This window comes from Herpailurus yagouaroundi, unplaced genomic scaffold (assembly GCF_014898765.1).
Source record: "Herpailurus yagouaroundi ecotype Mexico unplaced genomic scaffold, PumYag 186, whole genome shotgun sequence".
Lineage (NCBI taxonomy): Eukaryota > Metazoa > Chordata > Mammalia > Carnivora > Felidae > Herpailurus > Herpailurus yagouaroundi.
Window position 1 is genome coordinate 29858592 of NW_024412417.1, and position 15080 is coordinate 29873671.

The 15080-nt window shown below is 42.2% G+C and overlaps 1 protein-coding gene across 1 annotated transcript in view; it reads right to left on the minus strand.

The window, feature by feature from the left end:
• Positions 1 to 2561: 2561 nt before the first annotated feature.
• Positions 2562 to 15080, minus strand: part of SNTB1 (syntrophin beta 1) — a 240483-nt gene continuing 227964 nt past the window's right edge. Inside the window, exons 5-7 of the mRNA XM_040494335.1 lie at positions 13340 to 13536; positions 8205 to 8395; positions 2562 to 5732 (exon numbers count right to left, since the gene is read on the minus strand). Of these exons, the coding sequence (XP_040350269.1) occupies positions 5640 to 5732; positions 8205 to 8395; positions 13340 to 13536 (481 nt within the window). The 3' untranslated portion in view covers positions 2562 to 5639. The remainder of the gene's footprint in view (positions 5733 to 8204; positions 8396 to 13339; positions 13537 to 15080) is intronic.

Genomic DNA, 15080 nt, shown 5'->3' on the forward strand with positions numbered 1-15080 from the left:
ATGAGCTGTGAGATCATGACCTGAGCCGAAGTCAGATGCTTAACCGATGGAGCCGCCCAGGTGCCCCAGGATTTTTTTTAAAGTTGATATCCCCTAGTGGCGCCTGGGTGGCACCGTCGGCTAAGCATCTGACTTGGGCTCAGGTCATGATCTCATGGTTTGTGAGATCAAGCCTCGCACTGGGCTCTGCGCTGACAGTGCGGAGCCTGCTTGGGATTCTCTGTCTCCCCCTCTCTCTCTGCCCCTCCCCCACTTGCATGCATGCTCCCTCTCACTCTTGACTGCTGCCTCTCTCTCTCTCTCAAAATAAATAAGTAAACTTAAAAAAAAAAAGATTGAGATCCCCTAACTGAGGTAAAGAAGTTTTAGAAAAGGACAATAATGATAGTAAGATAATAATGCATTTCAATATGGAGATGCTGGGGTACAACTCCACTAAAAGATAAAAGTAGTCGACTACTTTTGCCTAGATTCAGTGTGAATGAGGCACATCCAAGTAGCCAGGTGTTCTGTGTTGATGATTCTAGTCCCATGTACGTACGCACTTGGCTAAGGGTGAGTTGTTTTTATAAAACATTTTATAAAATACCCTGAGCCAAACAAAAACACAGTCTTCCTTCCATGTGCATGGTAGCTGCACACCTAGAAAATTCAGAATATATTGAACCAGTCAAAAAGTGTTCTTGTATGTAAAATGTAGTCAGGGTCTAGGCTCAGATAATTATGTTTTTCACCTACATGAACATCTCAGAGGACAAAACAATTCCACTGGATGTGGGGACTGTCATCACCTGGCAGGAAGTCTACCAGCCGTGGTTCTTGTTCAGTAAATACTGTGTCCCCCCATCCCCCACCCCCGCATCGTTGTGATGACAAAACCACACCAGCACAGATTTCCAAAATGCCCTGGCAGGTGCCACTCTTCCTGAGAAACACTTAAAAAAAAAAAAAGGATGGACTGTATATCTATGTATCTGTGGTTTTATCTACATTTTGCAGAACTTGCATTTAGCCATTTTGTCCACGTTAGCACTTAGAGACAGATCAGTCTTCGAATACATCAGTGTGCCAAGATTTATTTAGCTTATTCATTGACCTTTTTAGCTTCTTGTTCCAAACATGCTGCAAAGATGATCCTTCTATGTTAGTCTACTTACATCTCTAGAATAAATCTTAAAATCAAAAGGTATGTGTATTTTAAAATTTTTATAGATTTTGCCAAATGCCTTCCAAATTATTGCCAAATGTACACCTACTAATGGGCTTATAAATACCCGTTTTCCCATCACTCTCCACCACTAGGTTATTATGGAGAGTTTTAATCTTGGCCAATTGATTCTTTAGGGATAAAAACAAGGCATTTGTGTCCTATTTAAAGCCATTTTCAGATAATTTTATATTGCCTAGCAACCCCCCAGCCTTGATTTGTCTTTTTACTATATATAGGACATTCATGTGGAAAAGAGATCGGACTTCAGTGTTTTCTAGGGTATAACAGATTCATGACTGAAAGTCAGGCGGACCTAAGTTTTGGCTCTAAAAATGAAAGGACTTTCCAACAACTCTAGTCATCCAGCAGTGGAATGACCTGCCTCAGGAGAGCGGGAGCCCCCATCCCATAGCTGAACACTTCCAATTTCAGGCAGAATGAACACTGCAAGGGATGTTCAGGAAGAGTCACCTGAGTTTAGTGGAATATTATGCACGGTTGGTGTTTCCCAAAATGTAGCACTTGGACCAGTAGTGTATATGGTATGACTTCAGGTGGTACAAACTTTTTAAAGAATTTAATTGGTGTGTATTCATTTTTATATGTATACACTATGTTGCTATATTTCTAGCAAATATACCCTAAGATACACTAAGGTGGTGGTGTTAAAATTATAAATAAACTTTTGGCAATAATGTGCTTGATGACCTCTAAATTCTCTTCAAAAGTGAGATTCTACAGTTTATTTTTTTTTGTAATTTTTTTTTCAACGTTTATTTATTTTTGGGACAGAGAGAGACAGAGCATGAACGGGGGAGGGGCAGAGAGAGGGAGACACAGAATCGGAAACAGGCTCCAGGCTCTGAGCCATCAGCCCAGAGCCTGACGCGGGGCTCGAACTCACGGACGGGACCGCGAGATCGTGACCTGGCTGAAGTCGGACGCTTAACCGACTGCGCCACCCAGGCACCCCGAGATTCTACAGTTTAAATGTAATCTCAATACTACTAAATTTTCAAATAGTAAAAAGACTTCCCAGCCATAGACTAAGCCATTATAAGCAATTAAAAACAAACCAAGTTGCAGTACTACATAAGATTTGAGTATTTGGAACTTGGTATACAGGTCAAATCCCATGTATTTTTAGTTTAAAATAAGAGCCAAGATCCCTAAGCTCCAGATGAAGACCCATCCTGAAATTATACACAAAACCCCCACACACCAAACTTTCTAGTGGCATCTCCGTTACCCATTAGCACCTTCCAAGGCCAGTCTTGGAGGAAGAGAATAGTGGGATGTGTCTTCACATTCTGTCCGTGGCTATCATGAAACCACCAACCAGTCCACCATATTCAGAGGTGAATATTTATTTAATTCATAAAGTTTACATGATATCCATGGTGCTATAAACATAGGCACATTTTTTTTTAACTCAAGGTACATTCAAATATTACCCCCTCACCCCAGCCCACTCCCCTCAAGATGGACTAATATTTGTAAAACAAGGGCCCGAAAGGCCCTGCTCATTAATTGTAGGAGAATGCATTTTTCAGCATTTTAATTCCATAAATTGATAGAATTAATTAAACGCCTCCACGTGGATGTTTTTAAGACGTTTATGATTTTTTTCTTCTACTTAGTTCAAGTCAGGAAAGAGATTGCTTTCTATATTCCTGTTGGCCTTCTTCAAATCCCTGGGATGCTTAGGGATCACCTAACCACATCTACCAGCAAAATGGGTAGCTTCTCAGTAAGTACAGTTAAAACATCAGTCATTTGTATTGATTTACCCTTAAAGGGACAAATGTGAATTTAATAATTCATTGATTCAAATAAGAAACGGACTGAGCACAAAGCAGATTGGACAAAAACAAATTCCCCAAAATGACGCAGTGACTGTATCCAGACATAGGACTTTGTGTCTTTCACAACATCCATAACACACATCAAGACAAGATTAAAATCTACAGTATAAAATCATTGTAATTTGCTGAATTCAGAACGAGGAAAAATGGGTACTTGAAATTGATTCATCATAGCCACTCAGATATGATACACTTTAACTGTGAAGGAAAAAAAAATGATTCGTATACACAATTCTCTTAGTAAAATTGTCTATTTCTTGCTAATAACACATTTTTATTCAGAAAATGCATAAATTTATTCAAATGTATATTTTCTAAAATATAAATATTTAAATTAAGTTTTTGTAAATGCAGAGAATGTAGTTTGTTGACCCCCCACCCAGATATTAATCAGTCTAAAACTTAATGTGATGAAGAAATATTTGTAATTATCATTTTAATTTGTCTATAAATATATAATAGGATCTTTGCAATTTAATTATGAGCAATTAACTCATACTTCATGTAGTCATGAGCACCTTAGATTACATTGTTGAACTATTGGCATTAATGTATGTATTTCAATGTTATTTACAATGCATAAGTATAATTCTCTTGTATAACAACATTCCAGTGACTTCGAAAATATGTCATGAAAGAGTTCGGTATAATTTACAAATGCATCAAAGCTTTCCTGTAGTATTCAGGGTGGGACTTCACTCCTCAGCATTTTAAAATAAGAAACCAAAAAGAAAGAAAAGAAAAGAAGAGAAGAAAGAAAAAAGAAAAATCAGTGTCCTAAAGCTGTTTCCAAAGTGTTTTTTGTTTTGTTTTGTTTTGTTTTATTTTGTTTTTTTAAACACCAGTTTCAACAAGATGCCCTGAAAGAAAGGAGTTCTAGAAATGTTTGAATAGTACACGGGTCCCCCCTTGAAGAATCTCAGTGTATACATTAAAGCCCTTGAGGGGGCCCACAATCATGAAATCTGTTTAACGTTTCTTACCTTGGTGTGTAACACACTTTAACACACAAACCTCTTATTCTCCCCCAACAATACACGTCTGTTGACGCCCTTTGGAACTAGCGTTACATGACAGACACTTTGGGAAACAGAAATCTAAAACCAGCTTTGTAACTCAATAAACATCTGGTGGGCAAAATTACATTCAAGACCGTTTCACTTTTAAAAGCTCTTTGCACAGGTATGTGCTAAAAGTTCTGCAAAAACACATAGGTCCAATCCAGAACATTTCTTTATGTACATTACAGGGGGAAGAAGGGTTACAAATGCTTACGGAACCTCTAGAGCTAATTTTTAAGGTTTGAGGAAAGGGACTCCAAAATCAAATGATACTGGTGTCTTTCTACTGAATTTGTATTGAAAGGTAAAAATAAAGGCATTAAATCAGAAATATGCTCTATGTTGTCTGAAAATATTCTCGTAGAAAAATATCAGGTCAGTATATTATTTCCCTGGAATTCCTAAGAGCTGCGGATGCTGTCAACAGATTTGATTACCACTCTGGGTGTATGCGTAAAGCCCATCATCGTCCAGAATTATATGCGCTGCTCTATGATTGGTTCGAAAATGCATGCATACGAGCACAGGCAGGCACAAGGGTCAATAAATTGCTCAGTATTTCCACTGAAAACCACGAAATGGGGATAATTAGTTAATCTCATGTGAGCTGTTTTATATATATGTATGTATGTTATATATATAGGAGATATACGTATGTTTATATATATCTCAAATGACAATCTTTTAAAAAAATATCCATAATTTGCTTTCTATAAGTAAAGCTATCCGTCTTGGCTCTAAGATAACACACCTTGGTGTGAGTACAGTCTCCAGATTAATCATCTTTCAAGCACACGACTCTTCTGCAAAGCTCTGCACTATAAACAGTCTACTTTGGCTCAGATTCCACCAGCTCAGAGCTCAGATCAGTATCTGACGCTTTATTTAATTCCTGCTCGGCATATGCTAATGAGAATACTTCAGACTCATTGTACATCACTGAAAGATAATTCATTAAGAAAAAAATTACAGCTGCTTCATACTTAAGTAAAAGGTGGGTTTCCAATTTAAAGCACTTCTCTTTCCTTACCAGCAAAAGGCAACTCAATTAGAAGTAGGCAATCAATCACACTAAAACAAGGGATCATTGTTATCGGGGGTGGGGGAGGTCAACGTGTCCATTTCTCATCTGGTCAGCCCTTGCTTACCTGGGTGAACCAGTTGCCTAGACACTGGTATGATTAAGATCTGCACACGCTGTTCTAATGTTCATGTACTTGATTGTCGTGATTTCAAAGCTATGCTTATGTATTCCCATTCGCCCTCACCTCTTTACCCTTCTACCGTTCTAAAAAGCCATTTTTCTCCTGATATTCCTTGCGGTGTTTTCTTGGGGCACCCCCTTGTAGTTGGTGAAGCTGATGGAGAAGTCTGGGGCAGCTGAGGACTCGGGGATCTAAAGCTGACCGCGGCAGACCTGCTATGCTACCTCTCCCCGCTCGCCGAGCAGCTGATCTGACGTCCCACAGCAGCCCTCCTGTCCAAGGCAAGCCATCCCCCTGCTCAGGCCACCAAGCCCAGTCTTGTGATCTTCGCTGACAGGAAGGAGTGAATGATGAACACGATCGGCTTGGGGCAGGAGTGAAGGTCCAGTTGCTGAAATTTAAAAAGAAGAGAGCGTGAGAGATTTTCAATCAATGCTTGATACAGAATAGCGATTTGCACATCAAATGGATCTGAGCACTTCCTGCTTTTAAATGGGAACTGAATCAATTATGGCTGTAAATCCTTGCCCCCCCACCCCCTCAGTGAGATTTAAAAGCTAACTCTTTGAACTTATTCTTTACATCTCATATATCTTTTTTTTTTTCTGAAATAGGTTCTGTGAAATTTATATATACCAGTAGCATCCATATTGATGTTGCCTTTCTTGACTGTCTAAACCATTTATTTTTGGTATCACAATAGTGATATTATTTATGTTGGATTAGGTCCAGCTTGGAGGAGCACTAAATTTCACATCTGAAGATTAAATTTGAGTCCTGGTTTTAACACTTTTTTTTTCCTTTAACACTTTTTAGATATACAATCTGGGACAAGTCACTTGAAATTTTTCTTAGTCTTACCTAATTTACAGGGTAAATAGAGTATTAAATGAGATACTGTATGTGAAATCCAGCATACAGGGGCAACTGGGTGGCTCACTTGGTTAAACATCTGTCTGACTCTTAGTTTCGGCTCAAGTCGTGATCTCACGGTTTATGGGTTCGAGCCCCGCATGGGGCTCTGCGCTGACAGTGTGGAGCCTGCTTGGGATCCTCTCTCCCTCTCTCTCTGCCTTTCCCCTGAGCTGTCTGTCTCTCTCTCAAAATAAATAACAGAAAAAGAGAATTCGGAATGCAGAAGCCCTAGGGCTAAGCAGCTGTGTCCCCAGGGTCCTGTGCTCTTGAATTGTAAGCATGTGGGTCACATGTCTGTTAAGTCCCCTGCTCCGTGTGTGCCTACATGTGTCTCCACCCATGACCAGAGCATAAGAGTCAGAATGCAACTTTTGGAAGTAATCTTAAAGATTACCCACTTTAGTCACTGTATTTTATGGACAGAGAGACTCAGATCCAAAGAAATACAAGCACTTGCCCAAGACAACTGGTGAGTTAGTTACAGACTCAGAACATGGGTGTCTTGACCCTCAACTCCATCTCAATAGCACATCTCTGCTCCCTTCCCTGGAAAAGAAGAGGAAAGGCTGGGTGGTGCCTGCCTCCTGGGGTTGCTGACTTGACCTGGGGGAGCTATGTGTGAACTTGCACTCACCAGCTGAATGGACTGGCAGCAAAAACTCAGTCCTTCCTAAATCTCCCGAGTCAGGTTATAATTACAGGCTTCAGGAAGGCTGAAATTTAGACCTAAGTGATTTTCCTCATGGGCAAAAATAGCCTTGATTTTTCAAGCCAAGGATAGCAAGAGACTTTTTTTTTTTTTTTTTTTTTTTGCTAGGGAGCAGTCCCCTTTAGGAAAAAGCACGCAGTTGAGTGATTGATAAGAGCAGCAACTGAACTACAAGTATTCTTAGCGAAAGGGACTTTCTAGTCACTTATTTCCAAACTGGTGCTTCAGGCTGAACCTACTGACTGAAACACACAAATCCTATAAAATCCTGTGGATCCATTTTAAAGGTTAGGGAAATGACTGGCTGGAAACTGTTCTCAGAACGTGAGTTCAGATGAGCAGCCAGGCATAGGGTGTTGGATTCCTCACGGCCACAGGTGATACCCACAGTGAGAAGTGCTGGGTTATGTGGGGCCGGTGGTGTCTCGGGACCCAGAACAGCAGTGCTCGTGACTTTGAAATGAAGGCCTTATGCTAACAGCTTAAACGAGGTCCTATGTCTTCTGGAGAATGTCAAGAACTATACTTGCTTTCTAGAAAGAACATGCAAATTCCCACCCTTTCATAGAACTGAAGAAGTACAGTTATTGTTGTAACAGGCAGTAATGATCACAGAAAATTGTGAATTTCAATACACTGGCTGTTTGCATTGATCTAAGTCTAAAAGTTACTCTGACAAATTTGCTAATTTTGTTAGACATTATTTGCCATTAGCCCGAAACTTCTGGGCTCATGTCTGGCTCTCTCTCCATGCAGGTATTGACCACATTTCTTTGTTCCCCACCATTCCTTCTACTCTGCCCCTCGTCCAGACCCTCTGCCTCTGTGCTGTACTCCTTGCAGACCTCCCGGATGGCAGGCATTGCGCATGTCACGCCCCCGCACCCCCCACACCAGCACGGATGCCCAGGTTAGATTAGACGCTTGAGACTTTTTAAGAATGAATGGTGCATTTTGAAGCTGGTGGGACCCCATTTAATGAGAATTTAATGCTGACTTTGTAAAAGATTCTTTGATTCAAATATTGATTTGCTAGTGGAAAATGAGACAAAAGTTAGGAACTTTGAGATACTTGGATCTAATCATAGTTTTTCTAGGATCAAACAAGACATGAGCCTGCAGGTACTTTGTAAATAGTCAATTGCTAAATAAACATAAGGCAGCGTTACGTTTGCAAGCCATCACAGATGTGCCGCCCAGCAAAACGTGAAATCGCACTGTCTACAGAAATACACTTACGATCTCTCCATCTTTGCCTCCAAAATCCAAATACAGCATCCTGATTCCATCATCTGAAGACATTTTCAGCTTCTCATAGGGAGACTGTAAGATGGTCTTGGGAAAGGCACCCTCCTGTGGTTCCGTGGTAATAGAAAATCCATTCTCATAATGTATGGTCAGGCAGCATGCCTGGTTTTTGTAGGTGCAGGCTGAGGGGGAGACAGGAGACACAGCGGTGTGAGTAGCAAGGTCGGTCCATTTTCCCAGGCACTTAACTTACAAGTCTCCTCAATCCCAGGGCCAGCCACACATTTCTCAAGTTGGAAAATCAATCACTGCTCATGAAAATATTCTCCTTGGGCGGATTTTGATAATGTATCTTTTTTTTTTAATTTTTTTTCAACGTTTTTTTTATTTATTTTTGGGACAGAGAGAGACAGAGCATGAACGGGGGAGGGGCAGAGAGAGAGGGAGACACAGAATCAGAAACAGGCTCCAGGCTCCGAGCCATCAGCCCAGAGCCCGATGCGGGGCTCGAACTCACGGACCGCGAGATCGTGACCTGGCTGAAGTCGGATGCTTAACCGACTGCGCCACCCAGGCGCCCCTAAGGAAGTCATCTTGAACCTTATTTTCAGTCTCTGGTTTGAGATTCAGATTCCAAGAAGAAGGTCTGATAGCCTGTCCTGACTCACATTTTTTTTCTTTTTTTCTTTTTTTTGCCTCACAGAACACCAAAATTAACAGACCCTGGCAAGTAAATTGGCTGAGCCCTTCATACACATCTGAAAGCTCTTTAGGGAAACCAGGATATTTTCTTTGCTGGGGATGGGGATTGGGAAGAGGAAGAGGATGGGCATTATGATTGCTCTATATCAACATTAGCTCAGCTTGGCTTTATAAACCAAACTGAATTTCACCTTACCACAAACTTCTGAAGCAGGACCTTAGCTTAATATTATAGGTGAAAAAAAGTGATGCCCAGACAGGTGAAATGTGTCCCAACTTAGGTGGTTTAGAATTCAAAATTCAAGTTCTTTCCACTCCATGCCATGTCTCTTTCTCCTTCTCTGGAAGTCAGGATATAGAGGGATGTGGAGAGGGACCTTGGCAAAGAGGCAGAGTAATGATTGTATGGCCAGGGGGCCTTTAGAGTTTGGGGGAAGACACAGGGGACTCACAGAATGAGGCGGCTTTTAATTGAAGCTCTGCTTAAAACCCATACCCCTCCTTCTGACTTCCCACAGGCATCTTTCAATTTGTAACTAAGAGCTGATATTTCCCAAAGGTGTACTACAATCTCTAATAGATTTCTGAGTCCTGGGCAGAGCCCCTCAGTAAATCTCATACTCTCAGAAGGTCCGTAGGCCTCTGGCACCCCCACAGTCCTAGGATAACCAAAGACAGTGGCATGGGTGTAGTTATGGCTTCCCATCTTGAATCCTTGTTTTTGACACTCTTTACTTCTATTACCTGCAAAATAGGTGGGCAAATGAGCTTTAAACATGCTTTTCTTCTTCCTTCCTCTATATTTGAACGTTAAAGTTATGCCATCAGATATTCCGAATTAACTGATTGTGGTTACTTTCAATTCTAGTTGACCTCAAATGGTATCCGTGGCCTTCATATAATGGAATTGGTTATCTCAAGATGTTCTCAATCCACACAGGGTAAACCAAACACATTATCAAGTTAATTGAAGCTCTGATTAAAACATAAGCCCCGTTCCCCTACTCCCTGCAGGCATCTTTCAATTTGTAACTGGGTTGCACCTTTGATCATTTCCATAATTTCTTCTCTCCCACCACCCGGCTAGCTCCATCCACACAATTCATTGTTTATTTCCTTTGGCTGGTGTACCACCAACCTCATTATTTTCCTGTCCAAGTAGAGTTCAACTTATTGAGAGAGACAGATTTTACAGAATCTGTGGAATGCAAACTAAACCAAATCCCTTTGGCCATCTCCATTCTTTCCTAGAACACTCCTGAATTTATTGCAAGGAGCATGGCTCTTTCCGGTATTTACACATGTAACTTAAGTTTAGTTTTCAGGTTTTCCAAATCTCAGCTCCAAAACTCTAGTTTTTCTTGCTATACAGATTCAGCATAAAAAAAAGTTTCAGCGACGCTCCAGAAAGGTTTCCAACAATGATGGAAAATAGTCAGGGCACCAATCAGTTTCAGGGTAACTACTAAAAGACACAGATTTTGTTGGTGTTGCTGCAGTGGAAATTCTACAAAACATCTGTTTTTTCACGTTTTCATGAGTAGAGGAAATGTGGAGAAACCATACTACACATCCGAAAGATATGTGTCCCATCTTTCAGAATATTCCTGAGTCCCGGGGGAAGCTGCTGCCTAGCGCGGTAGTGCTCCCAAAGTGGTCCAGGCCCCAGCAGCATCAGCACCACCTGCTATTTATTAGGTGCAGATTCTCAGGCCCCATCCCCAAGCTGCTGACTCAGAATCTCTGGGGGTAGAGGTCAGCAATCAGGCTTCTGAGAATAAAATAACAACAACAAAAACTTTTATTTCTGTTGTTTTTAGTGTGGCTCAAGTTTGGAAATGCTGTACCTGAGATGTCTTGTGGGCAATCCTGTTCCCCTAGAGCAAAGCTGTACAGTAGGACTTTCGGCCGTGATGGAAAGGTTCTAGATCTGCACTGTCCAACGTGGTAGCCATTAGGCACATGTAGTGACTGAGCCCTGGAAATGTGGCTGGTGTGACTGAGGGAGTAATTTAATTTTAATTCAATAATATTTAAATAGCCACATGTGACCAGAAGCCAGCGTACTGGACCACACGGGTCTGGAGAAGTCATTACAGGAGTAATGACTAATAACAACTCTGAGTGAACACTTACTATGTGTCAAGCACTGTTCTAGGAGCTTTACATGGATTATTTCTCATAATTCTCGACAACAATCCTAGGAGGTAGGTACCATTATTTTCTTCTTTTTATGGATAATGGAAACAAGTGAGGCAAGTAAGAGTAAGAGATTAGGAAAGAAACAGGACTGGAATTTGAATCCAGGCCTTTCTGACTTAAATCCCACACTGTGGCTACCACCTTATACTGGATGCTCAGAGACACAGAGAAATGAAGGAACAGGCAGGAAAACATGATAGAAAGGGGTGAACGGAGAAGCAGCCTTATGGGACTCAACGTTGGATTTCCTGGAAGACTGTTGTTGAGGATACTAGCCACTCTGTCACTCATGCCCTCTTTATGAGTGACCGCAGGACACCTGGAAGAGAGGTTGGTCCTAGATCTCAGAGCTAGAAACAGTCTGCCTTACATCTCAGAATCAGGAACAACAGCATTATGGACACTGTTAACTGTACATTGTGCTGGCTGCTGAAAATCACTGGGCTAGTATGGAATCCACCTTAGCAAATGTACAAGATTTTACAGCACGTACTTTGTTCATTCATGTGACTTTAGATTCCTATTACTTCCTAGTCTCTAATTTTATCTTTGCCCAGTAAAAAATTAGATTATCTATATCTGTATATTTATATGTGCATGCATTTCTATCATCTAGCTATCTGTCAATCGTCTATCGGTCACCTATCTATCCATCTGATTTGGAGAGTGGCATGAAAATTATTGATCACAGCAGCCTGTTTTCGGACCAGTGGTATAGCGGTGAGATCTATGTCCTTGTAGACACTATAGTCAATGAGAAAGAGTCTTTAGAATGACACAACCTAGTGTTACAGTTTTGTCATTTATGAGTTGTGTGATCTTGGATAAGTTACTTAACCTTTCTTTTTTTTTTTTAATTTTTTTATTTTAACGTTTCTTTATCTTTGAGACCGAGAGAGACAGAGCATGAATGGGGGAGGGTCAGAAAGAGGGAGACACAGAATCCGAAATAGGCTCCAGGCTCTGAGCTGTCAGCACAGAGCCCGATGCGGGGCTCGAACTCACGGACCGCGAGATCATGACCTGAGCTGGAGTCAGACGCTTAACCGACTGAGCCACCCAGGCGCCCTGATTACTTAACCTTTCTTAAGGATTTGCTTCCAGATTTGTAAAATCAGGTTGGCAAGGGAATTGTGTGCATTAGACACGGTGAGGCAACGTATTATGACCCTAGTCATACACACACCCCGGAATCAAAAGTTCTACAAACCTAAACAATATTTACACTGATTTTCCTATTCCATTTAATTTTTTAAATGTTGGTCTGGCCTCAATTCATTGATTTCTGGACCCCTAGTAGGGTTGTTTCTCATAGTATGAAAAACACTGAGGGGTGCCTGGGTAGCTCAGTCGGTTAAGCGTCCGACTCTTGAGTTTCAGCTCAGATCATGATTGCGCGGTTTGTGAGTTCGAGCCCTGCATCAGACTCTGAGCTGACGGCGAGGAACCTGCTTGGGATGCGCTCTCTCCTCTCTCCCTGCCGCTCCCCCATGCTCACATGCTCTCTTTCTCGCTCTCTCAAAATAAATAAATAAACTTAAAAAAAAAAAAAAAGAAAAAGAAAAACACTGAGAGGCAGTAGATGAGATGCCTGGCACGTTGTGAGCACTCAATAAATAGTACAGTATAGAAGGTTCTTCCTTCTTTATACAAATCCCAGCTTCCCCACTAACCGGCTCTGTCGTAGAGCTCTGCAGGAACATGGCTGCACTCACTGTGTGTTCCTTCCATCCAGCCTCGGCTTCTCCATCCATACCAGGGGCAGGGGTCACTGGTGGTTTCTCCTTTGCTGTTTCACCCCAGCTAGACACGTCTGTTTCCTGCTCTTTTTCACCAACTGGTTCCCCAGTTTTGTAAACAACTCTGTGAGCTACCAACACTAATGTGCAAGAATTGTATTCTGTGATAAGCTATTCAGAGTCAGTCTCTGTTGTTGATAACAAGAATCCTACTAGTTTGGGCCTCCAAAGTACATGCCTCCAGGAAGCCACCCAGGGTTACACAAGTAGGAAAATGACATCTGACTCTCCAAGTTACCAACTTTTCTTGAATGAAGGAGGAGAAAGGCTTGCTTTTCAGTAGGGCATACAGTGCCTTAATTTGGAAGAATTTAAGTGTACTTCTGGAATTCTCCACAGCCAAAAAGGCCAATAGTGGAAACTACTTTGAGGCCAGGGCAGAGGAGAGGGCGTGCCGGTCCTGTGTCAGCCAGCAGTGCTCACCTGTGGTGACCTCGGTGACGAGTTCTGCCGAGTTGTGACATCCCTGTACGATGCTCCGCGTCCAATGGGAGAGGTCCCTGCCGGTCTCGGCCCTGAAGACATGTGTCTCGATCCCCTGCCTGGTGCCTGTTCGAGTAGCAAAGGACAGATCCACACCAGCCTGGGGCGATCCTTTGGCCGGACCTGAATGGACCAGCCTGTCGAGAAAGAGAGACAAATCTCCATCAAACTGTAAACCACTGTGTTCACCTGACCTGTCATCTGATCAAAGCTTCCACATTGATTTGCTCTCGTTTTTCTGACCTAGGACCAAAGGGTCCAGCTTAACCCCAGTGTCCCCCGTGGTTTTCTGCCTTCTGCTCTGCCAGTCCCTCTCCAGGGCTACGGTGAGATTTAGAAAGTGCCCGGGGAGCCATATCCGGCTGAATGTGCAGAGGAGTTGAATCCCATGCCTTTAACTCCCACGAGACAAGTTCCATGATACCCACTGGGCCAAAAAGAGAATTGAGAAAGTGAGAGCGAGAACAACTTAAATAGTGTGTATAGTCCTCCCCATTCCATTCCTGGGCATGAGTATGTCCCGGTGCGAGCACAACACTGTTTCCTGGCTTAGCCTCCGTCCCCCTGCATGTCTTGTAGTTTGGCTCATCTGGGTGTACCGAATGCGTTTTTTAAGCACACAGCCTCCAAACACAAGCAAACCACCGCGGGACTCCACTAAAGAAGCAGCAGTGGTAACGCCTAGGAATAACTGGCGATGCTGGGCTTCCTGGGAAATGGAAAGAATGGCACTTACTGGAAGATTTAAGGGATTTCCAAGAGTGCTTTTTGCCACTGTCTTTAGTGGCAAAGTCAGTTTGCACACTGACTTTAAAGCGCACGCTTTAAAGCATAAAATGTGACTCCCATCGTAAATATTTTCTGAAAGGCCAGACGGAAACCGTGAGGAATCACAGTCTCTGAGCCCTACCCCCTGAGCAGGCACTGGCTCCTCCTTCTCACGCCTCCCCTTTAACCCCTGGATCTCTCCTGCTCCTCGATGTCTGATATCTCAACCTTCTTTGGGAAGAGACGCCCGTATCAATCATTTGCAGGACAGCACGAGTATAATTTAGTAAATGTGACTTCTCCCCAGGATATTTGCATTTTCAGTCTTATCTTTTGGTACAGAAAGAAACACTACCATTTGCCAAAGAAATTCCAGGTGTCTATTCACTCAGTGGACGGGAGATGGGAGACTGACTTTTTTAGGCACGGGGCTTGTTACCCCTAGATTAAAAATTGCACAAAGAAATCCAAAAGCTCATCTCCTCTTGTAAGCTTAGATATTGCAGAGCAAAATTACCGGTGAAATCAAACACAGTACCCTGTTGGATTTCTAGCAACAAGCTTCTTGTACAACTCTGAAAAGCTTTCTTTTACTCACAAAGCTGGAATTGGTGGCGGGGGTGGTTTGCAACGCCGCCTTGAAGAAAAAGGTTTGTTGACAAGCTTTTTGATCGTAAAATTCTTTGAAGATAGAGAAGATTCCAAGAGATAATGAAGGCTGGCAAGAATGTGGAGGAAAGGGACCCCCTGTGCACTGTTGGTGGGAATGCAAATTGGTGCAGCCACCATGGAAAATAGTATGGAGGTTCTGCAAAAAAACTGAAATTAGAACTACCATAAGATCCAGCAATTCAATTCTGGGAATATGTCTGAAGAAAGTGCATTCAGTATCTCAGAGAGGTATCTGCAACCC